Source organism: Drosophila ficusphila, unplaced genomic scaffold (genome assembly GCF_018152265.1).
Source record: "Drosophila ficusphila isolate 14025-0441.05 unplaced genomic scaffold, ASM1815226v1 contig_106, whole genome shotgun sequence".
Classification (NCBI taxonomy): Eukaryota; Metazoa; Arthropoda; class Insecta; order Diptera; family Drosophilidae; genus Drosophila; species Drosophila ficusphila.
This window is the reverse complement of record NW_025063993.1, coordinates 162,201-189,793: the sequence shown is the minus strand read 5'-3', so window position 1 is coordinate 189,793 and position 27,593 is coordinate 162,201. Positions and strand designations below refer to the sequence as shown.

Below are 27,593 nucleotides of genomic sequence, written 5' to 3'. Positions count from 1 at the left end.
ATTAGAAGAGAAGGCCTTGTCAGAATGCAAGGCAATTTTTAGAAAAATTAAGATAGCGATGCAAAAGCAACGAAATATCAGTATGGACGTCAAGGACAGCACCTCAGAATTGAGCGAGCTCTTCGATGTCATCGAAAATTATCGGTCGAGCTGGAAAACCGCAGAGCTGGAGTGCTCAAATGAATCGAGAAAGGTCAACGAACACATATTTTGCAATACAGCGAGCAAGACCCCCGTTTCGACACTAAAGAAGAGGACGGCCACTTGCCCAGCAGCGCAGGAGCTGAGCAAGAAGGTACGAACAAAACCGGCAAACGATGGATTTCAAATGGTCACATACAAGAAGGAGAAAAAAACAGTAACTAAAGAAGGACACGCAAGGCACAGTGGAGCTGAAAAAGCTAAAGAAAAGCGCAGGAATTCGCACTAGCCCAGAAGCCGTTCGTATCATACCAGCAGAGGAAAAGAGCTATGCCAGAGGAGTCCGACAGCAGGCAGGTGACATGCCCCTGGAGCTTGCCAAAGGGAGCCAAACAGACAAACTATGCGAGAACATCAAGAACCTTGAGGCAACTGGTCAAAGTGGAGATCAGAGATATCGACAGCATCATACGAGAAGAAGAGATCATGTCTGCAATCAGGGAAGGTTTAGGCGACACAAGCCAGAAAATAATTATACACCTGACAGGAGTAAATATCTCTGAACAGAGGCGAGCTTTCTTCACACTACCAATGAAAGACGCGTCGAAGATATTGACGGAACAAAGGATTAAAATAGGGTGGACCCGGTGCCGTGTTAAGCGTTGTCTCGATGCAAAGAGATGCTCCAGGTGTTTCGGGGCTGGACGCGTGCAAAAGAACTTCAAAGGACCGGACAGGAGAGACCTCTGCATCAGATGTGGCGAAAGTGGTCATAAAATGAAGACCAGAGCTAAAGCTCTGAGATGCTGTATCTGCGCATCAGAGAACAGGAGCGACGTTGGACACCTGCCTGGGACAGCGTACTGCCTTAGCGTGGCCAGAAAAGGAAAAACATGAAGATCCTCCAAGCGAATATGCACAGAAGCAAAACTGCAAATGACATGATCGACATAGTCATTATTAGCGAACAATATAAGAAACGGGAGGACGGTTTCTGGATAGAAGACGACACAAAGGCGGCGGCAATATGGATTCGAACCCTATCACGGTATATATGTATACCCCGGATATAATTATAAACGTTAAAAAGGCACAGCAGGAGCAGTTAAATCGTAACAACCCAGCTCGACGGCATAGAGTATTTAACGTAGGTGAGAAAGTTTTAGTAAAAACCAACAAGAGATTGGGAGATATGCTTACGCCTTTGTATGTCGATAACAAAGCCGATCCTGATACTGGGACAACGGTCCTAATATTATAAATGGGAGGGTGGTCCACAAGGACAATGTTCGATAAGGCCCACCAAGAAATATTATTTTCTAGGCTTACTATACCAAATAGTGTTAGGTACCCTAAACTTCCTACCCTAAAACTTGCAAAGGTAGAGTCTTACCATCGATTTTGAATTGCAGGCTCAGAAGAACTCTCACACAACCGTAGTCTATACTTTAAATTGATAATAACTTATCTGCTCTCACTCTTTAAAAAGTAAATGTTGTAAATCATTTAAAGTTAACACTAATGTCCTAAAGCCGATTCTGAAAGAGGTTTTCACAAAGGCTAACTTGCTGCTTAATGTGGCTCAGATGAAAATACTAGCTAGTAAGAAATTATTAAATTTTAAAGAACAAATATTTAATTTGTATGGTAGATAATACGATTTTTTCCAATCGCACACAAACGCCAGATATAACATGCTGTCACGTCATGGGCTAGGACTAATCATTCGCAGCGATTCAACGATCGCCCATGCAGGCTCGCCAGCGCAGTGAAACGCTCTCAGACTCCACTTTTAAGCCTGTCCTTTTTTCTCTAAACGAAAAAGCCTACAGCATATAACGGAGTCACAATTGCTTACAACCAAATGCCAGCTGCTGCAGCGTTAAACTGCTTCGCGTTCTGCGTATTGATAAAGATAGAGATTTATCAGGCGGCGAAGCAAAGCCTAGATGGCGGTGACTCAAATCCTTGCTAACATCGATATGGCCGAGGACGTCCATGTTTTGAAAGGGAGAGAAGTTAACAATGCAACGGTGATCTGAGATAAGAGCACGACGACGGACGGCGCATAAAGTCTTACGACGGACGGGTTTATAAACTAACCACAAGTATGCAAGAATAACAATTACTCGTAACTGCTACTTCCTCAGAACTCTCTTGTGGAATCGTTATAAATTCGATAAACTAGAACCTCCCGGCATATAAGGTTTCAATTCGATATTGACAGTCACGTACTGTTATGTCTTAACGTATTCATAAACTGTGTTTTTTGTTTTATGATAAAAGGACGATTGTCCTTGCGATTTATTTATTGATATCAAATTTTTCACAATAAATAATCTGCAGATCTGGCGGGCACATCGTAAACTGTAATCAATTAAAGGGACAAAAAAAACACTCAGCTAACTCCCCACCAATTTTTAACAAAACCGGTTCAGCCGTTATTAAGTTATAAATGGTGTAACCAACACAACTCTTTTTTAATAGGGTCCTTGCCCATTGAATCGTTTAAATTTTTCGGTGCCAAGAATAATTTCTAGCAATTATTTTCCGTTTGTTTGAAATCATTGCAAACCTAACTATAAACTGAATGAGAATGTCAGAGTACTGTCAGGCAGGCTCCGGCTTTCATTTTTTTTTTTCGTTTTCGTTTTTGGGCGAATACGTTCGTTTTCGTTTTAGGGGCTCCGGTTTTCACAAAATTTTTGTCATCGCTTCGTTATCGGAATGTTTCATTTTTTCATCGTTTCTCACTGTTCAAACAGCTGACTTGTTTTTTTAATTAAAAGTGAACAACGCGAAAAAATGCCTGTTGTATTTTCAATTGCCTCGAAACAGCCAAAAGAAGCCAGAAATTGATTGATTTGAGAAAATCGAGACATCTTTTTTCTTCGTTTTCATTTTATAAGTATTTTTAAGTGGTTGTTTTGTTCCACTACAAGTACGGAAGCATTGACGATAACTTTTGGCAATAGATTTATCGGCCCCTTAGCAAAACGAAAGTTGTTGTTGCCGACGGCAAATATTTTATTTATGAAATCATGATGGGGTCAGAAAAAAATTATTAAAAAAATAAATACGAATTAGACTGATCTACTGATGGTGTGAAATGAACACCAAAAGACCAAGGAGTCAACTCTTTTTTTCCTTTTGAAATAAAGAACCGATTTGATGCAGAAAAAGGCATTTACTTTTCATTTCGACAAAAAAAATTTGCACGTTTTTGAAAACGAAAAAAATCTTGTGAAAGTGAAAACGGGAGAACCAATTCTCGTTTTTGGAAACGAATACGAGAGAATCTTGTGAAAGTGAAAACCGGAGCCTACCTGTATGTTCTGACTATAATAGACTGTCTTCTAAAGTATGTTACAATAGATAGTTTTAACTGACTCTTCGCCGCTTCTAACACAGTTGGTACTAACATTTGTAGCACCTAATTATATTCAAAAAATTATTTGTGTTTTAATTTGTTCGTTTATATTTTTTTTCAATGTACGTTCCGTACGATAAATGACTGCGGTCCTTAATAGATTTGGCGGGATGTGGCTGTGAGACTCGCGGCGTAGAAAAAATGCTGTGAAAACAATATATTTTACCACAATATTTTTATTTTAGAAACACAAATGTTATTTAATTCCTTAACCCTTAAAAAGGATCTGCACACCGATTTTGCTGGTACAGTGCTAAGATATCACGTTTGTATTTTGGTCATAGTAAAATAATTTTAACTGTGTGATTTTAAAAAGAATTTGCGTATTTTTGGATTTAAGCCCCGAAAAATAGCATAAGTTTGGGTGCCAATAGAAGAACAAAGGTCAAGCTGTTCTTTAGGGACGTTTGTTGAAGTAGGCATGTGATAGTATCGTGGAATCAAGCCAAATACTTTCGCATTGATAGCAATAACGGATGACAGAGTTTGATAGCTTGACTAGATCAACTAGCCTAATAACCCTGGTTGAATGACAAACTATGTGTTAATTCACCTTCGTTTTAATGTTCTGGACATAAAGAAAAACAGATTTCTTATTTACCTCACAGCTGGCACTTCAAGAATATCCCACTCGACGGACATGTAAAACTCAGATAAGTCGACACCAACGGCAACAACGTTGCTGCCTTGCTGCTCATCCATGTGCCTCAAGTCGACCTTAAATTAAAAAAAGATATGTGATGTTCTGTAAATGCAATTATATAATATTAATATTCTGTATTATGTTTAAAAATTTAAACAAAATAAAAATATGTTTAAGTAAATTGCCCACTAAAATAACTGATCTAAAAATTGGAAGCTGACGCATACACAAGAATTTGTAATATACATGCAAAAATTTTTAAAAAACATATTCCAATTACGTTTGCCTAAAAAAGTTTTTTTTTATTCAATTTAACTGTTTTCAGCAAAATTAAATAAAAATTAATAACTTTGGCACTTGTATAATAATTTTGATTACATTTTTCATGTACGCGTGAATACAACATCAATTTTGTTACAAAAAAAAGTTTATTGATGAAGAAGTTTCAAGGTACATTAAGCTTAGTCTAACATATAACTACATAATTAATATTATTTTAAGACTTAAAATGTTTTCAAAACCACCATTAAGGCAAAGACTTGAATTTTGACTCTTAATTTATTTTCATGGTTCTCTTTATGACTTTATAAAACACTACCACTTAAGTGGACGTATAAAAGTACATACATACTTTAAATCGATTTTCCCGAAAACGTTGTTTTGAGAATCGGTGAACATCAGAACTCAAAATCTACTAAAGCGATTCTTCTTAAATTGTTAACATAAATTGTTCACATAAATACGCAGGTAATCAGGAAGAGCTTTTTTTAATTTTTTTTCTATTTAAAAAAAAATAAATTATCAGCCATTTTTTGAGCTAAAATCGCACTTTTCACTTTTAAGTGCTCCCAAAAATAGACAAAAAAAGTTTAAAAAAAAAACTCTTCCTTATTACCTCGAGAAATTTATTATCTTTACAGCGTATATCACTGTTTTTTTTTAGATGATTCGCTAACGAGTTACGATGTTCACCGCAAAACAACTTTTTCTTTAGGCGCTTCAGAAGAACACAGTCTTACAAAATTGAAAAAAAAAAAAATTTTGCAACGGAGATGGGGTGTATTTTTTTGGGTTGGGGGTGACGAAAGACTACAAAAAACATCAAAAAAAAAAGGGGTTGGCTAGCCGTAGAAATTTCGCAGTAGAGGTAATTTTTCATTTTTCCCTTTTTTTCGAAAAATGACTCCGACTTTCTTACAAGTATTAGCTACAATTTTGCACAAACGAGAAATTCATTATCTTTACAGCGTATATCACTGTTTTTTTTAGATGATCCGTTAACGAGTTACGATTTTTACCGCAAAACAACTTTCTCTTTAGGCGCTTCAGAATAACATAGTCTTACAAAATTAAAAAAATTTTTTGCAACGGAGATGGGGTGTATTTTTTTGGGTTGGGGGTGACGAAAGACTACAAAAAACATCATTCGCAGTAGAGGTAATTTTTCATTTTTCCCTTTTTTCGAAAAATGTCTCCGACTTTCTTACAAGTATTACCTACAATTTTTTTCCGATAGAGTTTATCAATACTTTGTTTCAAAGGTAATACTCTTACGCAAAAGCACATTTGACGTTGTCTACCTCATTCCTTTCACTAGTTATGACCAAAAGTGTAGGAAATGTTGTTCAATAAAACCGCATTTTTAGCATTTTTATTCACCTTTGACGCTGTATAACAGTACCGTGGGGAAGAAATGTAAAAAAATTCTTTTCTGGTGTCGTAGAGAATTATATTACAAACATCCCCATATATCTCATTACGTTTACTATTATTCAATTTTAACGTTCGTTTTTGCATAAAGGTGAAAAAGGACTTAGAAGTGAACGCGCCGCAAGTAGTGTGGTCATAAATATGCGCATGGTGAAAAAACTCAATTCGCTGCGTTTTCATGAGTTTCATGAATTTCAAATATTTTTGTAACTTGAAAACAACTTTTCGCGGTTTGTGGGCGTCGCACTTTTTTTTTTAATTTCCTTTTCTGTGTTATATCTGTATTCTTATTCCAATATTTTAGCTTAAATAGTTTTCAATTTATTCACGTTCAACAGAAAGTTGGTGTGGAATACTAAAGAGAACGGCTTTCGTGGCCTTTTTATTACCAGACACCTTATCATCAAAGTGAAATGTTGCGCCAGCAAAAATGTTGGCGCCACAGAGTTTCGACGTTTGCGGGCGTGGTACTTTCAAACAGAAGAACGTATGCCCCTTTTAAAGCAGCAGGGCCTAAAAGCATGCGTGGGAGATTAAAGCAAGAAAGGAAGATTTTTATAAAATTTAATTGGAAATTCAAAAATGTAGCTTTTTTGATGAAGAAACAACGATGTTATTATTTTTTTCCGGTAATTTTAGTTATGGCAGCTACATGATATAGTTGCACGGTTTTATAAGTTTTTTTATTTATATATAGAGTATGTCGGAGGATCGTTTGTCTGTTTCATTTTTTGAATTAAATTCTCAGCAGCAAGTTCCGTTCGTCTTACAAGCGCTTTCTGAACTGACTTCCCAAAAGTCTACATTCTTCTCAATTCTTATACATTTTTAGTCGTCTCTTTCTAACATTTATGTCTGCGCTTAACGAACAGACCTCACTTGGCAACAGTCTATATTTGTCCTGATCTGCCATCCTTTCACTCAATTTCTAAATTTCTTTTTCAATAGGTCCTGCTTCACATTAAAGAAGGCCCCGCTTCACATGCTCTGACCAAGAGGATAAAGTAGGCCCCGTTTCATTTGATCCGACACGGCCTTCATGACGAATCACACGTCCTCATGTGTTACCTTAAAATCACAGTATTCTCAAATTTCAGTTCTCATTACATTTTATTATCAACAAACATTTCATTACTTTTTCTGCACATTCTCATTACATTTTATTATCAACAAACATTTCATTACCTACTTTTTCTACACATAAGTTTTGAGGCAGACAAAATAAGCAAATTGATTTCTTAGTAATTTTCTTTTTAATCATAATTTAGAATTTAGACATGACTAATTGCATAGCTTTATCAACTGGTGTATTTCCTTTTACACCCACATACTGACCCTCGTTATAACAAGTCCTTCTGTTATGGTGCGGTCATCACTAACCCCCGATATAAAAATTCCTTCTGTTATGGTGCGGTTATTCTATCCCCTCTTGGGATTCCAAGGCATTCACCGTGGCATCCATATCATCATTCCCCACATGGAAATCAGACGCATTTGCACTAGAGTCGTCTAAATCTTTATCAACTTCATTACTTATTTGTCTACTTGGCAATGCCATCAAAAACTCATGCGCATATTTATAAGTTCTTTTGCTAGTTAATGATTTTAAAGTGTACCGATCTTCATCTAATAGTTCAATTATTTCAAAAGGACCTTTAAACTTTGGATCAAGCTTTGTTTGATGACGCTCTTCATTTTTTAGCAATACGTGGTCTCCTACGTTATATTTTATTATTTTTGCCTTGTTCTTATCAAATCTGTGTTTGTCGTAACGAGCATTGAATTCCATGTTTTCTTTAGCATGTTTTCTTAAATTTTCCCTTTCAACTAAATTGTTCTCTTCATCACCTATCGGCAAAAGGCCAAAAGGTCTAGCTTCCCTACCGATTAGCACTTCTAATGGGCTGACCTTGGTGAGTCGATTGGCCGTATAATTCATTGCGAGCTGTACTTCGGGTAAGGCGTCGTGCCACGACCTCTGACTAGTTTCGACAACGGTCAACATACTCTTAAGCGTGCTCATTACACGTTCCACCTAGCCATTTGCTCTGCTCGTACATGTAGCAATTAAGTGTGGGTCAATTTTTTGTTTTTTCGGTTGTTCTCACGAAAATGGTTAACAGTTATTTGAGCTATGCATTATATAGAAAAATCGATATTTTTCTGGTATTTTACGCGTTGTTAGACGCAATAATATCTTTAAACATTAAACAACTTTTAAACCCGAACTGGCAAAACAGCAATCTGTAAAACAATGTTCTGTAAAACAAGAGTATCGGTACATTTTTGGAGCTCCAAAAAATTTAAAACATTTTACAAACAAATGTTCATTTGATTTTCTAGACGTGATAGTAAGATTGTGAGATAGTTTCTTTATTTATTTGTTGACGTAAAATGTGTTCTATCATCATTCTATTTTTCAGAAATGACTAGGAAGTGACCTCTTCATGATAGGTGTATATTTTGTTGTTGTCAAATGTGTTCTATCGTCATTCTCTTTTTCAGAAGTGACTTCTAGACGATAGGGGATAATTCATCTTCCAAATGTTTGCAGGGAAATGTGTCTCGTAGGTCACGTCACGAATGTAAAAGTAATACAAACCCATTTTCTGATTTGGGGCTATGATGACTTCAAATCCCGAAGAACACATTTCCAAAAGAACTTGAAAAACTTCATAAAAAATCGTATTTTGGGTATTGGCCTCAATTAGAAATTAGTAAGCACTTCCGATTTTTTCACCCCAGCAGAGGGTAGTATAATTTCAGACAGAAGCTTGCAACGCAATTGAGGAGACACCTCAAACCATATTTAGTATACATATTCTTGAAGAGCATCACGATCAGAATCCAAATACATCTATCCGTCTGTCAGTTTCTATGTAAACTAGTTTCTCAGTGTTACAAGCTTTCCAAGACGGCCGGGAAAATGCACGTAAACAACTAATGAAAATGTTCAAGCAGTGAAAGCAGTGAAAAAATAGTTTAAAAAATCGTCAAAACTATCGGATAAGTTTCTGAGGATGTCGGTGTGTTACTTTGGGCATCTTTTGGGCATTCTAAGGTTTGGGCATAATTGAAGAAAATAAGTGTTTACGGGTACAAGATGGTAAACAAAAGCTTATGAGAGAATCGAAACGATTATTAAGATGGAAAAACGTTTAAGACAGAGTCGTCTACAATGTGGTTAATGGAAAACGCCTAAAAAGAGAAAGGTTTATCCGGCAACACTTGACAAACGACGAAAGGGCAACTAATAAGTGGAGCCGAGTCAGCTTTAGCTTTAGCAGTTACGTGGCGGTACAATCCCCAAATTGTGTCCCCCGGGAGTACGCGTCACAATATCTGATCGTATTTGACAGAAAACTTTCAAAGGCCTACACGCCAGAGAAGACGAGTTTGTTCCAAAGATGCCAAATTTTGACCAAGTGAACCTTCGCACAAGCATCGCTCATGAGCTATTAAATGACGTCAACGACGACCCAGATTTACTCAAAACAGTCATAACAAATATCAAATCTTTGCGAGAAGTATAACAAAGAAAACGTCAAGAATTGTGAAAAGAAAAATGGACGATTTTTTCATCACGATAATGCTTTTCATCTTTTCTTGTGAGACTTTTTCTGGCCAATAACAACAGGGATTTCATCGGATTTGGTCCCATGTGACTTATTCTTGTACCGAAAACTGAAGGGAACTATGATAGGTGGGAGCCATCGCTGGAAGAGCACATGGCTATATTGAAAAACCGTTGTCATAAGTGTATTGTATATAAGGGATTACTTTGAAGGGTACAATATATACATTGAAAAATAAATAAATATTTTTCCTAAAAATACAATGTCACCTTACTTTTTGAACACACCTTGTGAGAGCGAGCCGAAGCTAGCTTTTTGTTAACTTTTTTATAGTCAGATTAATATCAATTGTTTTGGCTTACCTTTTTGTCCATATTGTCCAACTTTTTAATAAAAAGAATCCTCTTACTAACGATTACCGTTTTTAAAAGCCTTAAGGTTAATGAAATGCTGAATTTTAAGAATGATTACATTTTCTAAATTAGCATGGAATCAGCTTAACCAAACTTAACGCTTACTGCCAAAAATTTCTCGATTCAATTGTCAGTTAAGTTTACATTCAAGCGGATTTTATTTTTAAAAATGTAATAATATGAACGGACCTTTGGTATAAGCCTGGACCTTTTACACGATCTTATTTTCCTTACATGCCAAGTACGTATGTATATTAAAAAAATAATACTTCACACTACACAGTCTTAGATTTCACAAGTTATTTTTTTCGTTAACAAAACAGTAGAATATAGTATTAGATTCACCTTGGATAACGTTAAACGAATTTTGGCATGCAGCCAAAGAATTGTTTTTCAACCCGATTAACGAGTTATTGTTATTGTTAATAGACATTATATTTTCCTTAGCCAAAAAGTTTTTTAACAGTAGTTATTAAGGTGGACGTTTTTTTTAACTTAAAATTTTTTTATAATATGAAACATTTTTCATTACCATGCGGCACCAATTGCAAAGTCTATCGACATGCATTAAATTAACTAAATGCAGATTTTAAAATCTATAACAAAAACGTAAGAACATTTAAAAAATAAATTTTAAAAAATGCGAGAAATATAATATTAACGTTTGTTACACCCACTTTTACGCAAGCAGACCCCCAATATCTGGTGCACCCGTTTTGTTTTTTTATTAAGTTCCAACAATTTGGATTGTTAAAGCAACACAAGTGACTAGCCTGAATTGAATTTGTAAGTAAGATCCACTTTACTGTAACCAAACGAGCTTGTACGCTTGGCATTGCCATAAAGGTTGTAAACTGAAGTCAATTCAATACAAATATTGATAAAATACAGAACATCTCTCTGTTTCATTGCGTTTCTTTTGAACTCTCGTCTGCACAAGGGCAGACACAGCCACACACGCTTAGAAATAGAGATTTTGGGTTTGCAGAAAGGCAAGCTGCCTGCCTTGTGTTGCACAGGTACAAGGCGAAACGTTGGCGACCTTTACAGTACATCTGCAGTCCTGGATTTTTTGGAACCGGAGGATCCCAAGGGATCCGTTGGCAGTAATACTTCTGGACAGTGGACTGGAAAATTAAGCGTGTGCATTGAGCGAGTCCATCCGGTAAAGCTGAGCTTTGGAAAAATAGTATCAAAATTTATGTTCACCATTTCACTCAACGGCTTTAAAATTGTCCCACTTTCGCTACATTTTGCATATCACCTGCGTCGGAGTTTAATTTCTGTTTATTTATCAATTTATTCCCAAAGATGACCGACAACCGAAGAGCAGCTGGTGAGTTTAAGGCGCAAGCGCACTGTGGTTGAACAGAACTTTAAGAGCAGCAAAGGACGAGCTTTGGCTGCTACTGATGCTACCGATGTCACCATTACAAAAGTAGACAAATTCACATATCTGCTTAGTTGTTCATCTGGTCCAGCGTTAAGCATCGTGTCAGCCTTTCAATATTAGATGCCAACTACCAAAAGGCTCTAAAACACGATAAGAAAGTATTACACGCAACTCGAAACGCTCGTTCATCCTAACAGCGCTTATCCTAATAAAGGACAAGTGTGGCGTATATTACTCCGCTAGAGCTCTATTAGACTCCGGTTCTACAGTCAATGTCATTACAGAAACTTTTGCGAAAACCCTTCATTACCAATCAAGCGAAAGAATTTTGAGGTATCGGGAATTTGCAACATTTAAAGTTTTCTTTAGAAGCAACTATCCGGTCAAGACTATCAGTTGGTGAATGGACTCTGAAATTTTCAGTCACAAAATCAATAGCTCAACAGCAGCCAGAGCGCTGCATAGATATATCACGATGGTCGATCCCTGAAGACATTGGTTTGCCCGACCCACTGTTCTTTAAACCTCAATATGTTGATCAGTATGCAGAAGTTTTTTTGATTTTCTCTAGGTCCTGGCTTGCCGTGTCTACTCAACTCATCGCTCGGCTTTGGTAATTATTCGATAACATTTGTGGAAGCTATAGCAAATTAAACATGGAGGACCAAAGTGAGCATTTTCGGCATATTTTGCTTTTTTACTTCCGAAAAGGAAAAAAAACGGCCGAAGCTCGCGAAAAATTGTGCGAAGTGTATGGTAAAGATGCCATGAGTGATAGCCAATGTCAGCGCTGGTTTGCCAAATTCAGGCTTGGAGATTTTTGAGTTAAAGACGCCCCACGTTCTGGTCGACCAGCGGCCGTTTTTGACGGACAAGTTCAGGCTTTGCTGGATGAAAACCGGCGTTATTCAACGCGGGAGATGTCAGAGAAGCTCAGTGTGTCGCATACAACGGTTGAAAACCATTTGAAGAAACTTGGCTACGTAGGCAAGCTCGATGTCTGGGTTCCGCATAACTTAAAGGAAATTCACCTAACTAAGCGTATCAACATCTGCTATTCTCTGCTGCAACGGATTAAAAACGATCCTTTTTTGAAGCGGATTATTACTGGCGACGAAAAGTGGGTTGTTTACAATAATGTCCAACGAAAAAGATCATGGAGCAAGAAAGATGAGCCAGCCCAAGCCACATCAAAGGCCGATATCCATCAGAGGAAAGTTATGCTGTCTGTTTGGTGGACTTGGAAGGGTGTAGTGCACTTTGAGCTGCTGAGACGGAATGAAACCATCAATTCAGACTGTCGCCAGCTATCCAATTTGGCGGAAAAAATTTAAGAAAAGGAGCCGGCACTAGCTAATCGCAAGGGTATAGTCTTTCACCATGACAACGCTAGGCCCCACACATCTTTGGTCACTCGGCAAAAATTAACGGAGCTGAATTGGGAAGTGCTACCACATCCACCTTATAGTCCGGACTTAGCACCTTCAGATTACCATTTGTTTCGCTCTCTTCAAAACTCTTTGAATGGTAAAAACTTTGATTCAGATGAGGCTGTCGAAAACCACTTGTCTCGATTCTTTGCTGGAAAAGACCAAAAGTTCTTCGAGCGCGGAATTGTGCAGCTGCCCGAGAGATGGTCATTAGTAGTCGAACAAAACGGCCAATACATAATTGATTAATTATAAGTCCTGATATAAATAAATCATCTTTGAAAATATTGAAAAAAACGACATGACTTTCTTGCCAACCCAATATAACATTTTCGTATCACAGTTTTGTTACCATACTCCTCCGAAACGATTATACCGATTCTCGTGAAATTTTGTGAGCGTATTGAGTAGGTCTGAGAATCGGCCAACATCTATTTTTCATCCTCTTAAATCCTGTTCGACATACCAAAAATCGCATATATATTGAGTTACTACCTCATCACACTGACAAACACACGCTAACATAGCATTTTAACTCAATTTTTGTGATTTTGGTGTATTGAAGTAAAGTCAAGTTTTTTGGGGTTTTGTTAATGGCTTCGTTTTATGTAACATTTCGACAGCGTTCCCGTGTGACGGGAAATCTTCTGTACGTGTGTTAGTCGTTGAACTCCTCCTAAACGGCTGGACCGATTTTGATTTTAATGTTTTAATAATTTTATTTTTTCGCTTATACATTGCAAACTCAGTAGGTAATTATACATATGTCTAGAACTGAGTGAATTTTGTACAGAAATTATAAAGTCATGTTTGGAAGACGACGGTTTTGGAACATAGGTCTTAGTACAGTGAATACTAGAAGGGTACGTTGCCATCTGGTGTCGAAACGGAGTTCGCCGGCGTTTGCTAGTTTATATATATATTTTTCGATCTTTCCTATGGCAGCTATATGATAGTGTTTTCCGATTTTGATAAAATTTAATCCGAAATTCAATAGTAACTAGCGAACGCCATCTGGAAGAAACCAAGTCGATCTGATAAAAAACAACGGCGTGAGAATTCTTTATTTCATTCTCTCGTATTGGAGCTATCCGATATAGTCGGCCTTATATACTGCGTGCAATAACTACACACTTTTGGGAAAGTTTCAGCAAGAAAGCTTTAAAACTAGTTTACATAGAAACAGACAGACAGACCGACCGACAGACGTATTTCGATTCTGATAGTGATGCTGATCAAGAATATATATACCTTATGGGGTCTGAGGTGTCTCCTTCACTGCGTTGCAAACTATAAATTATAATTATATAAATATAATCAAAATACCCTTTGCTCTGCAAGGGTATAGAAAGAAGAAATTTCTTTTTGAAATTGGTAACCTTAGAACTTTCTCATTCATTGGAAACTTGACAACTCCCTTAACACATAATACCATCTTATTTTATAGCGATTTTATACTGCAACTAGCTGCCATATAAACAAAGCCGAAAATATGGAAAATTAATAGAAAAAGAAGAAAGGAAGTTAGCTTCGGCAAGCCAAAGCTTATAAACTCTTGCAGTCATCAAATATGTCGAAAAAAATACATAAAGGCTAAACAACATCAAAGCTAAGACGATTTTTCTATTCATTTTCCATATTTTCGACTATAGATCTGGGAGCTATATGATATAGTTCCTGTTTCTCGAGAACTAGTGAGATGTTCAAGAGGGGGGCTTAGCTGAGGCCACCAGGCGGGTCGCAGGTTGCGGATATCGAACGGCCTTCTTCGTAAGGTTAGTTGTGCAAGCTAATAAGCAACCCCGGACAAAAATGGGGTACACCGAAGTCGGTGTACTGATACGACGCTTGTTTGGCCGTCTTCAAATTGTAGCCTCACACACCCCTCTTCCCTCACAATTACCTACCAACTTCCCTTCCCACAATCTCACTCCGGTGCCGGACTAAGGTGTCATCCGACCCGTGCCGATAGTCAGCCTGGCTGGGGGCCCGGATTAACAACTAGCCCAGTCTCTCACGGAGGGTTCAGGCAAGTGGCGACCGCCTGTCCTAACTATGCCTTACCCGGGTATGGCGGATCTCTACCCGGGCGGACCCTATATTCTCCGCAACTCGTGGGATCTACTATGAGAAAGAACAACACAAACAAACTACCGCAGGACATCCCTGCCTCGAGTGTCGCAAGACACTTCGAAAACGGATGTCCTTCCAGCCAAAGGACAACCTAGAGGCCTAGACAACCCCAACAGGAGAGGCCTGCCGGGGTCCAAAATAAAATGGTACCTCAGATACCTCCAGCAGGGCATGTCACCTGACGAGGCACTGAGGAAGGCAAAGAAGCCACGACCAGCGGCCCCAAGTAGTGCACCTGCCAGCAAGCGGGGTAACAGTACCATCACCCCCTCCGACGAACACCCCAAAGTCAGAGGGCATTAATGAGGTTAAGGCAACTCCCTCCTGCCCAAAGCCTGAGGAGCGCCTATTTGCGCCTAACACTATGATGCACTTCCTAGCATAGCTTTGCGTAGGGCTATAGCGAATGCACTTCCCGTAAGCATATGCTCAGCGAATCAGGATCGATTGGGGCAAGGCTGATCCCATTTCTGATATCGGAGAATTAATGTTTTCAGATATTTGCATTTTAAATAGAGAAGAAACCGCACTGTTCAACCCCAACGCCTTTCCTTCCCCGAAATCATCTTTTTCTCCTCTCTTGCGTAACCGGGCCTCAGTCGATGATTATGCCGTTATTCTAAAGGTCTTGCAACACCATCTTGCTAATATTGCAATTTATTTTATATATTTTGTATTTTGTTCGACATATTTGATGACTGCAAGGGTATATAAGCATCGGCTTGCCGAAGCTTGCTTTCTTTCTTGTTATTAAATATATTCCTAGCCTGTTTGACATTAAAGCCCTTTTCTTTAAGTCTTAAGACTTATGATTCGATTCCTCTGATACCTACTTGTAATCCGTTGCAACTTTTAACTTGGTAGGTGCAGTAACTTATTTTGCCGTTGTCGAGGTGTTTGGCCACTGATCGATTATCTTGTTCGTCATCCACTTGTATTTTTGTTTCCTTTATGTTACTTAAGAGATTTAACATAGAATTTTTTTGACCAATTCAGAACAATTTGCCTGACAAACAAAAATTGGTGGTGGCCTTAATTGCTTGGCCTTAGGTGATTGAGCGGTATTGTTATTGCCACTCAGAAGAAAAATCGGTTTCTTGTCAGCGCATTGTTTGGTATAGTGGCTTCAACTTCCTTGGTAACTTTAGATGCATTTGTATTTTTAGCTGCTTGTGGGCTTAATTTTCTTTTATTTTGCGCGTATCATCGATTCCTGTTTGAATTAACGATTGGTAATTTTGGGTTGGGTACGGCCCAGCTTGTAAGTAAGAGCCGACGATACAGAAACTGCAGTTTATGTGGATGTTGTAGTGTTTTTGCCGTCGTTAGTACCGAAGTCAACGTTTTACACGAGGGCATTATGCTGGTAATTGTAATAGGCAGAAAGTTGGTTATGTTGTAGGGGTCGGGGGACGGGCATTGGGCATTCCACTGCTGTTTTTGTACTGCCGCTAAGAAATAACAAGCCGGGAGAGTGCGAGAGTGCTCTCTCCATAATCACTTGCAGTGTTGCAATTGTTATCGGTTCTCATAATTATTCCGCTCTAATGGAGAAGTAAACATTGATTCTGATTGATTGCTCATTATGGCTCTTCGTTACAGAGCTTGTGCTCTTTAATGTTGGCTTTGTACATAACAAGCTATATTATCGTTTATTTTAGTAATTAAAACACATCTATAATTTCCATAGGCAACATGTTCCCATGCCAACCCTGAGCGTCTTTTCGCGAAATGGAATTCGGCTGTGTGCGATATATTTTTAGTTACACGGCGGAGCGATATATCAGTTCGGTTGAAGAGTTTGTTTCGTTTCCATGAAAAGGCGCTGCTTGTATTAAAATTTTTAGTTAGAACCATTTCTTAAATTATACCTGTCAAAATTTGACAGCAATCGGACTATTGGTTCGTGAGATATAGCGTTTTGAGTCAAGTAACTTTTGACATTGCGAAAAAAAATGGATAAGACGGAATTTCGTGTGTTAATGAAATATTAATTTTTGATGAAAAAAAATTCTTCTGAAACCAAAAAGTAGCTTAATCAGTGTTATCCGGACACTGCGCCAAGCGATAGGACTATTCGAAAGTGGTTTGCTAAACCCCATACGTCCAAAAGAGGTGGTTACCAAAGAAAACATAAAAAAAATCCACAAAATAATTTATATAGCTTAGATTCTGAAGATATCGAAAGACCGTGTTGGGAATATCGAGCAAGAATATTTGGGCGAGCTCACAATCGACCAAAAACAACAACGTGTCGTTGGTGCGGAGTATTGTTTGGAGCTGTTAAACTGGAATAAGTCAGAATTTTTTCGTCGGTGTGTGAAAAGGGATGAATCTTTGTTCCATCACTACTCTCCGAAGTCCAATCGCCAGTTAACTGAATGGACGGCAAGCGACGAACCCAATCCAAAGCGTCGAAAAACGCAAGAGCCGGCTGGCCTTTCTCCAGAAAGGCCAGGCCATCAACAGCGACTATTACATTGCGTTATTAGAGCGTTTCTCGCTGAGAAACGGCAGCATTTCTTCAAATGCTGTTCTTCAAATCTATTCTTCAATAGAAAATTTCTGTTTTACCAAGACAATGCTCCATGTCACAAGTCAAAGAAAACAATGGCAAATTGGCATGAATTGGGCTTCAAATTGCTTCCCCCATTCACCGTATTCTCCAGATCTGGCCTCCAGCGACTATTTTCTGTTCGCAAATCTGAAGAAAATGCTCGCTGGCAAAAAATTTAATGCTAATGAATAATGATTGCCGAAACTAATGATATAGTCTAAAACGGAACGAACGTTTCAACCGAACGTTTAAAACACGTATGTTCTCATTGACAGTGAGACAATCTCTAATACATACTTGTTAAAGTTTAGCAAAGACTAAACTGACCGTTGCCAGGCATTGTTATTCTTAGAAGTCAAAAAAGAAGTATTATAACAATACAATCGTTAAAACAAATAGAAAAATAATACAAAAATCGTCATATTTTCGGTATTGATTAGCCTTTATGCATTTTGTTCTACATAGGTTATGACTTCAAGTTGAAGCTGGATTCCATTGTTATACCCTTGCAGAGCAAAGGGTATTATAATTTTGGCCAGAAGTTTGCAACGCAGTGAAGGAGACACCTCAGACCCCATAAAGTAAATATATTCTTGATCAGCATCACGATCAGAATCCAAATACATCTGTACGTCTGTCCGTCTGTCCTCCTGTCCGTTTTCTCGCAAACTAGTCTCTCAGTTTTAGAGCTATCTTGCTGAAACTTTTCCAAAAGGTGTGTAGTTATTGCACGCAGTATATAAGTCGGAACGGGCCGAATCGGATGACTATATCTGATAGCTCTCATACAAAAGAATAAAATAAAAAATTCTCAGTTAGCTGTTTTTGATCTGATCGACTTGATTTCTTCCAGATGGCGTTTTCTAACCACTATTGAATTTCGTATTAAATTTTATCAAAATCGGATAACTCTATCATATAGGTACCATAGGAGAGATCAAAAAATATATATATAAATAATGGAAAAAAAATTATAATGTCGTTGTTTTTAATCCCACGAGCATGATTTTTGTAACACCAAGTTTTTTAAATACTCTTAAATCGAGAAAAAATTTCATAAAAATCGCGATACTATATTATATAGCTGCCATGGGAAAGATCGAAAAATCTATACAGAAATAACGGAAATAAAATTATAACCTCGTAGTTTTTCATCAGACAATCATGATTTTTGGAATGTAGAGTTTTCTACTAAGTCTTGAGTTATAAATAAAATTTCATCAAAATCGGACTGTCATATGAACAATATGGAAAATTAAGAGAAAAATCGTCATAGCTTCGATGTTGTTTAGCCTTTATGTATTTTGTTCGACATATTCGGTGACTGCAAGGGTATATAAGCTTCGGCATGCCGAAGCTAGCTTCCCTTTTTGTTTTGTTTTTTTGTTTTGTTTTTTTTTTTTTTTGTATTACTTTTTTTTTGTGCTATTACTTGAAAAAAATTTGTGGTAAAACAAAATACAAACAAAATTATGGTTGTTGGTCCTTGAAATTTACCGTGACCATTTTTACGCCAACACACACACTAAGGTACGGTACTGAAACAAAAAAGTTGGCTAAGGGCGAATGAAGTATTTTTGGTTTTAAGACACAAAACTAAAAACCTTTTGTAGAAAATCGAAAAGCTTGACTTATAAATTATATAACATCTTGCGATTGCGAAGAGGTATTTTACTCATTTTAATATACGGCCAGTGCTTAATTTAATACTCATTAATAAATATTTTAGGGACGTGCTGGAAACGTTTGTTTATCAGCGGTGTTGGGTACATGCGGAATAAAATTGTTAATTTAATATAATTAATTTAACATTAAAGATTCAAACACACTAAGCTAGTAACATAGTTTAACCATTCATGTTTTGTTTTTTACATTGAAAACGTAATATCAAGCGCAAGCTAAATATCTTCTTATGCGTTACATATGTACATACTACATGTACATGCATATTAGATAGAACTCACATCCTATGCGAATTAACTGTCGTATTTTTACTACCGTATATGACAAATATACATATACTTATATACATATTTTGACACAAAAAGCCAGATGCACTCAGTCGAAGGTTTGGAAAGTTATTCGAAAGAACCAAGCCTGCTAACATGCTTTTTTTTAATAAAAGTTAGAAACGTATGTACATATATATGTATTTATAAAGAGACAAGCAGACGTGCAGGCCCTATGTATGTATGTAGATGTACGTATTAGAGAACTGCATCGAGTATGATCGTTCATGCTCGATCAAACTTGCTCAAACCGATCAAAACTCAACACAGCGCTTCGCTACGAAGTGGTACGATCGAGTTTTGTTCACAAAACGAACGAGCTCGAACCAATCTCTTGAGTGTTCTGATTACTGATTCAAACTGATTTGTTTTTTTCGGTATGATGATCGAAAATGATCGTACCGAAAAAGACGATCAAGTACAACGAAGCACGAACCGCTCAGACTTCGATCAAGTTGCACTTGAATTGAATGTGAGTGAACGAATCAGATCGAAAATGTGTGGATAATTTTTATGTAAATATGTTTATTTTAAAGGAAACAAGTTGCGATGCATTAATTTAACAAAAATACAAAACTTCATTTATTTCTTCATTATTAAAGCTCAAAATTAAAATAGAACTAATACTTAAATTAATCAACAAAATTAATGCTTCAAATATTAAAGAGCACAAACTTCACTGAGATAAAAAAAAAACTTAAAAAAAAAAATGTCAATCTTAATCGCTTTAAAAACAATAATTAAAAAGAATTAGAGATAATACTACAAATTCTTAGCAAGTGCACAAAATAAATAGTTCGATAGCTTAAATCGAATCACCACCCAGCATGACCAGTTGGTATGATTGTACTCGAACTGAATGTAAGCAACATTCTCGAGCATTCATTGCCGCTCACACAAAACTGTTCGATCGAACGAAATCATTCGGAACCGAGCCTGAGTGATTGGAACTGAATGTTCGCTTTAAGCATGATCGCTTACGATCATACATTTTTGTTGAACCAATGTTTTCAATCACAAAAAATCAGAGTGAATGATCGAGTATGATCAAAAAAACTTTGATCGTTGCAGCTCTCTGATATGTACATATGTATGTACTTGTTATCTAAAAGAACACTTGAAATCTACAGAGCTACAAAAATCGAGTAACTGCTACGTTTTGTCCCATGCTTTCAATTTTCGTTGTGTAAAGATACCTATATACAATTTGTTAGGGAAAGTTTGCAACCCGTACCATTGCATTTCTGAAAAATCTTTTTTCGTAAAAATCGCGAAAAATGAGGACATTTAACAAAAAACCACGAACTCACGGACACAGAGCTAAAAAAAAGAAATTTTTCGTATTAAACGGACGCCTGGTCACCCTATGATTTGCTTAAAGGGAAAGTAATAAAAAAAATGCAGAATGTGGCCATTTCCGACTGGATTTACCACCAGATGCCCAGTCGGACGCTTGATTTGCAAGTAGCAAGTGCGAGGTGTTTTTTGTTGTTGTTTCAACTTCCGAAAAGTTCTGGTTTCGCTTCCATTTATTCCTTACAAATCGGATATTCTGTGACACATATGTACTTGGATTTGTTCGTTCCTGCTTCCCTTAAAAATTTACGGAACTGTTCCAAAGTTATAATTTCCAAATCCTTATCTAATGTTGTTTACGTAATTTTACGTCTTTACTAAAGTAAGAGAAACTAAAAGATTCTTTTATACTGCTCCGGAAAAAACATAGTTATTGAACATAGGTTCAAACCAAAACTGTAAGTGAGTGTCCGATTTTTGGGACCTGCTGCAGGGCGCGCTTGAACAAGTTTGGGATTGTAAAAGTCAAAAATGCGAAATTTCTCTTAAAGTAAGAGTTTACCAAAAAATAAATGTTCGTAAAAAAAAAACTTTGCCAACGTTCGGACTACGTTTTTTGTAGACATGTACATTTGTTCTCTGCAGCTTCTATTCTCTTGATAGATTAATTATGTTGGAATAGTAAGTACTTTAGAATGATCTCTTTTTTGGAACGTGTTCTCTAACTTCCTACTGTGTTTTTATTGTACAGGCAAGACGAAAGCTTTGCTAGAGAATACCATGAAAAACAAAAAAAAAAATTTGGTGAGATAAATTAAAATTGTTGTAAAGTATTGGGCTGTTTTTCAATGTTTTAATTATTATCAGGGATTGTATAGTTTAAAGTTTAAACTTATAGTTCTGTACCAATAATAAATAAGATTTTGATGTTACAAGTTCAGCTATAGAAATTCATGCATTAAATAAACTGCGTTAACAAGTTAGTAAAAAAAATCAAAGTATATATGTACATCCCTTCAGTTCAGTGTTTTCACTTTTTTTTACACCAAATTTGTCTTTTAGTTTAGTCTTAGATATTCAATTCAAATACAACGAAGCTTTGTCGAATTTTTACTACCTAACAATTTCATATTTGTTTAATATTATATAGTCGTTTTGGTTTCATGAAATTGAGTAAAAAATTCAAAAATTGTGCCTTAATGATAAAAACAACGTTTTAATTTAGATCCATTCGTTTTATAAAGATATTTCGATCTTTAATATGGCTGTTATTCAGGGTTACAAGAAATAACCCGGACTTACATTTTTGATCTAATTTTTTAGGAACTATATTTGAGAAAATATGCAAATACACAACTATTAAATAGCTACTATGTTAACTCGCATTCATCCGGTTTCAAAGTGGCTTCCTTGGGCTGCGATGCAGAGCCCTAAACGTTTCTGGAAATTTTGCGCAATGGGCGGCAGGTCTTCTTCCAATAATCGATCCCATTCTCGAAGCAATGATTGCTTCAGCGCATCCAAACTTATGTGGCGTTTAGTACATACCCTGGACTTCAAAATTAATCACACACTATAGTCCATCGGATTGAGATCTGGCGAGTAAGGTGGCCATTCACTGCTTGTGATAAAGTCCGGAAAATTTGCTTTGCACCAGTCCTGAGTCTATTTGGCTCTAAGGGCTGGCGCTGAGTCCTGTGGAAACGTCCTCTCCGTACCCCAAAGTTCTGCTGGGCCCAAGGAAGCACATCAATTTCCAAAATGTCACGGCGGTACACTTCCTGATTGATTTTGACCCCTTGCTCAATGAAAACAAGGGGTGTTTTTCCAGTGGCGCATATTCCTTCCCCAGACATTACAGACTTCTCACATTGACAGCGTTCGATTATTGCATAGGTGCCTGGAGCTTTAGCTGGCCAGCTTCTGTCATTTTGCCTGTTGGATGGTGAATATTTTCTCGTCCGACCTGCGGCCCGACGCTTCTGCTGACGGCTTCTTTGGAGTCTCACGCGCTTATTGTCATCCGTAAGAAGATGCACTTTTTGGAGCTTGTAGGCCTTGAGATAAAGTTCATTTTTGGCAATCAACCGAACACTTTATCGCTTCACTCTGATTTCACGCGCTATTTTTCTCACCGAGACACTGCAATTCCGCTTTTTCACGATCTGGAAGTGTTGGCGGTGCATGGTCTGCCTCGTCCGGGACGGTCACCTTCATGGTCAAGCTCATAAAATCGCTGGATAGCGTCAGAGACCGTTTATTTTGATATGCCGAGCCAACGAAAAAAGTCGCATTGGCGATTTCCTTGTTGTAACAGTTTTAAAATTGCACAACGCTTGTTGGACATCCTAAAACCAATATCAAATTGATGGAAATCGCAAAAATGCTTGTTTCAGAAAAGCTACAAGCTATTGGTAAATCCATTTCTGTAAGGGCTGCGCCATAACGTATTTGTAATCCATTGCTTCCAAATTTGTCCGGGTTATTTCTTGTCACCCTGTATAATAAAGAAGTTCGATACCCTTGCAAGGGAAAGGGTATTATAATTTCCTTCAGAAGTTTGCAACGCAGTAAAGGGAGACACCTCAGACCCCATTAAGTATATATTCTTGATCAGCATCTCGATCAGAATCGAAATACGTCTGTCCTCCTGTCGGTTTCTATGTAAACTAGTCTCCCAGTTTTAAAGCTATCTTGCTGAAACTTGACCAAAAGTTGTGTAGTTATTGCACGCAGTATATAAGTCGGAACAGGCCGGATTAGCCGACTATATCGGATAGCTCCCATAGGAGAGAATGAAATAAAAAATTCTCACGTTGTTGTTTTTGATCATATCAACTTGATTTCTTCAAGATAGCGTTTTCTAACTACTATTGAATTTCGGATTAAATTTATCGAAATCGAATAACTCTATCATATAGGAAAGATCGAAAAATATATGTATAAATAATAGGAAAAAAAACTATAGCGTCGTTGTTTTCAATCCCATGAGCATGATTTTCAAAATATGGAGCTTAAATCGAGACAAAGACTTTAGGAGTATAGACTTTCTTTAAGACTCTTGAATTTCTAATTAGATTTCATTAAACTCGGACAACTATATCATATAGCTCCCATATGATCTATAGTCGAAAATATGAAAAATGAATAGAAAAATCGTCATAGCTTCGATGTTGTTTAGCCTTTATGTATTTTGTTCGACATGTTTGATGACTGCAAGGATATATAAACTTCGGCTTGCCGAAGCTAGCTTCCTTTCTTGTTATAATTACAAAATACATGCACATACAGCTAAAATATTTTTAATTAATGACTTAAATTCCAAAAAATCATGGTTATTTTAATTTTAGAGTTTACGTAAAAATATTGTCATGCCTTGTAACGTTTACAGATTTATTTTTGTGTTTGTATATAATCTTAAAATTGTTCATGCACCATTCTAGAAAATGTAGTACAAGTGTATTTGAGTTTCAGAAGGCCATTCTCTCGAAAACAACACAAATTATAATATTTGTTTAAATAGTTTCATGCTCATTTTCGGAATAAAAAGCAGGTAGAGTATGCTTACATTTAATTTATAACTTATTAAATTTCGTATCTTGCCATTCCTTTAAAGGTAAAAAAGCATGCATGTAAATTCAAAATAAAACATTTTCAAACGACTTAGAGTAAAATAAAATTTTTGTAGCACCTTAAAACCATCATAGGTCCAACTTCCTAATTTTAAGATGCAGGTCTGTACGTCATACGGAAAATATTCAACATCGATTGAACAAGAGGATTTATAGACGGCAGGTGGTTGCCAAATGACCAATCCATTATTATAGACTATTGCTTTTGTCATAAGTGTCACTTCATAATGACCATCAGCACTGAAAAATATATATTTTAACACAACTCCTGTTACCAAATTAAACAAGCCAATAAATTGATGCTGCAGTCTTTTTCAGAATATTTCTTCTGAATATTTATGAGTCATATTTATATGTAACTTGTCATAATCATTTAACTAACGTATTTAATACCCTTGCACAGTTTTATGCTAAAAGCTGTCTAAATGTTCTAATAATTTTAATTAATTGAAAGAGTTTTAAAATAGATATTCTACATATTTCCATAAAAGTTATTGATTTTTTTATAATTGCATACAATGGGAGACATAATTTATATAATTTATTGAGACTAAAATAATATGTATGTTTAAACATTCATTTAATTCGGACCATTTTTTGGTTTGTTTATAATAAGAGAATATAAAAATATTTAAGAAACTTACTTTTTTTACAGTTAAGAAAAATTAATGGCAAATCTACGTTACAATATCAATCTCAGTACTTTGAAAAATTTATCTCTTAATTATTTGAAAAATATTTTTTTAGAGATGTACGCTAATAGTCTTGTAAATTGTATTTGACTGCAAGGGTACTAAGCTTTGGCAAGCCAAAGAAAGGTACTTTTCTTTTTACTCATTATTTTGAAGCTTATTGAATACATGTTTAATTTTATAGATAAATGTAATTAGATATATATAAAATCAATAATAATTTCACAGGTTATATAAAGATATGTGTGCGTACTTACATTGCACGTCATAAGAAAAGGTATCTCTCAAGTATCTCTCAATTACTAAGGGAACATTACCTCTCAGCTGGATAGAGAAACTCTGTGAAACAAATTTTCACGGATAGGTAATTAAATTCAATCTCACAAAAATATACTTTATTTCGGTATATGGCTACAATTACAAACTTTGTACGGAGGCAAGAAGTTTTTTATATTGGTAATACAAATATGCTTTTTCTGAAAAATGTTAAGAATTTGATTTTCTTACCATCCTAGAGAGTCTTGATCAGAAATTGACAATGTAAACATACATATATTTGATGCATACAATTGAGAAAGCTTTTACATTGTAGCTTGAAAAAAAACTTGGGCTCGTAAGTGTATCTTAAAGTTCTGTAAGCTTGGTGTTGTGTATGTATATAAGTCAATCATCTTCTAAAAGGGCTTTACAACAAAATAACTAATTTTTTTTGAATACGACACCACCCCAAAAACTTCTTTCGCAAATCGCTGTCTTACTTAACATATCTAGGCTTATCAATAAAAGAGGGCAAAACGAATAACACTTATCTACAATTTGTATTCTCGGACTGATTCGTACGTCTTATTGAGAGCTAAGCTATATTTAAGGGCGTAAACACTCAAAGTTTAAGTTGACCAATTTTATTAGCCTTTGGTTTTGTTTTACCTAAAAAACATTAATTGTCCATATATCATGTTTAGACTTGGAAAAAATTTTAATTGGGATTGAAGCCTTATGGTATACTATATAGTCATATCAATAATGTATAAACAGCATACCGTACCTTACATTTTTCAAGACGAAGTTCTAAAACAAGTTATATTTACTAAAAATTATATTTTAAGAATATTATTATATTATATTATTTTTTTTTGGCTTTGAATTTATTCCTCGTCCGTTTAAAAGGACTACCTTGGGGAAAAAACATACATAAAAGAGCATCGTAAAGCGTGGTTTGTATTTATTTATTAAAAAAAAAAAACAAAAATAAACATAAAAATTCCAATACTTTTTGGCAATGAACTCATTCCTCGTCTGTTAAAATGGGACTACCTTGGGGAGTATCGTAAAGGTAAAGAAGCAAAGAAATAAAATAAAAAAACGGACACGGAAAATATAAGTCCTGAACGCTGTAACGGTTGTGAAACAACTTTGAGTGAGTTCATAGTACTTAGTAAAGATCCAGAAAAGCTTCGGATGTTTTTAGAAAACCATATGTAGCTACGGAAATCCCAAACTTGCAAAAGCTGCGACAAAGAAGCTAACTTTTCGATTGACAAAATGGAATTTCGCTGTCAAAAATTTGTTACAAAAAACAAAAAAAAAGTAAAATGTAATTTCAAGGAATCCCTGAATAAAAAAAAAATTCTTTAGTGGATCACATCTGATACATAAGCAAATAAGTCGATTTGTTGCATATTTTTTTATGACTCGTCCCCCACATACGGAGTTGCTTATGGACGCAATTAGCATTGCAGAACATGCTGTCGTAGACTAGTTTAATTTTTTGAGAAAAGTGTTTTTTGATTTGGCACTGAACAGTCATCATGAAGGCAGACTTGGTGGGGAGGGAAAACTGGTCGTTAATTAATATACGTTAATACGGACTAGGAATAAATTCAGTGCAAAAAAGGGTTTGAATTTTTGTGTTTATTTGTTTTTTTATATTAATAACTACAAATCACGCTTTACGATACTCTTTTATAAATGTTATTGCCCCAAGCTAGCCCTTTTTAACGGACGAGAAATAAATTTAGTGCCAAAAAAGGGTTTGAATTCTCATGTTTATTTTTGTTTTTTTTTTTTTAATAAATAATTAAAATGTACGCTTTCCGCCATTTTTTTAATTTATGTTTAGGCCTCAAGGTACCCTTTTGTTTTAAAAAAAACCTATCCCATTTTTGGCAAAAGCCCCTAAAGCGCAACTTTATCTCTATTTGTCCGAGCTAGACTATATCGCCCTTTGAAGAAACGTTTGTACGAGGAACTGTTCTAAATAATTAACTTTGTAAAATTTTTAAATTAATAATAGCAGGTTGTTTTAAAGACAGCTTTGAGATCAGACAAGTTAAAACAACTTCAGCTCTTCAGCAGTGTTTCTACCGATACCGTAATTATATCACAATTAAGGAAATCCGAGACAATAACAAACTAAAAATTTCCCTGGGATAAGGTTTTTAAATTCATTTTAAAATGTGTTCCTCACGTTTCAAGCGTAACCAAAGAGAACTGCATTAATTTTTTTTTTTTTAATTCAGCCTCATGCTGTATAATTATG

The 27,593-nt window shown here is 36.1% G+C and overlaps 1 protein-coding gene across 1 annotated transcript in view; it reads right to left on the bottom strand.

The window, feature by feature from the left end:
- Positions 1 to 27,593, bottom strand: part of LOC108087052 (acetylcholine receptor subunit alpha-like) — a 201,630-nt gene that overhangs the window by 70,232 nt on the left and 103,805 nt on the right. Inside the window, 1 exon segment of the mRNA XM_043209126.1 lies at positions 4,173 to 4,288. Within this exon segment, the coding sequence (XP_043065061.1) occupies positions 4,173 to 4,288 (116 nt within the window).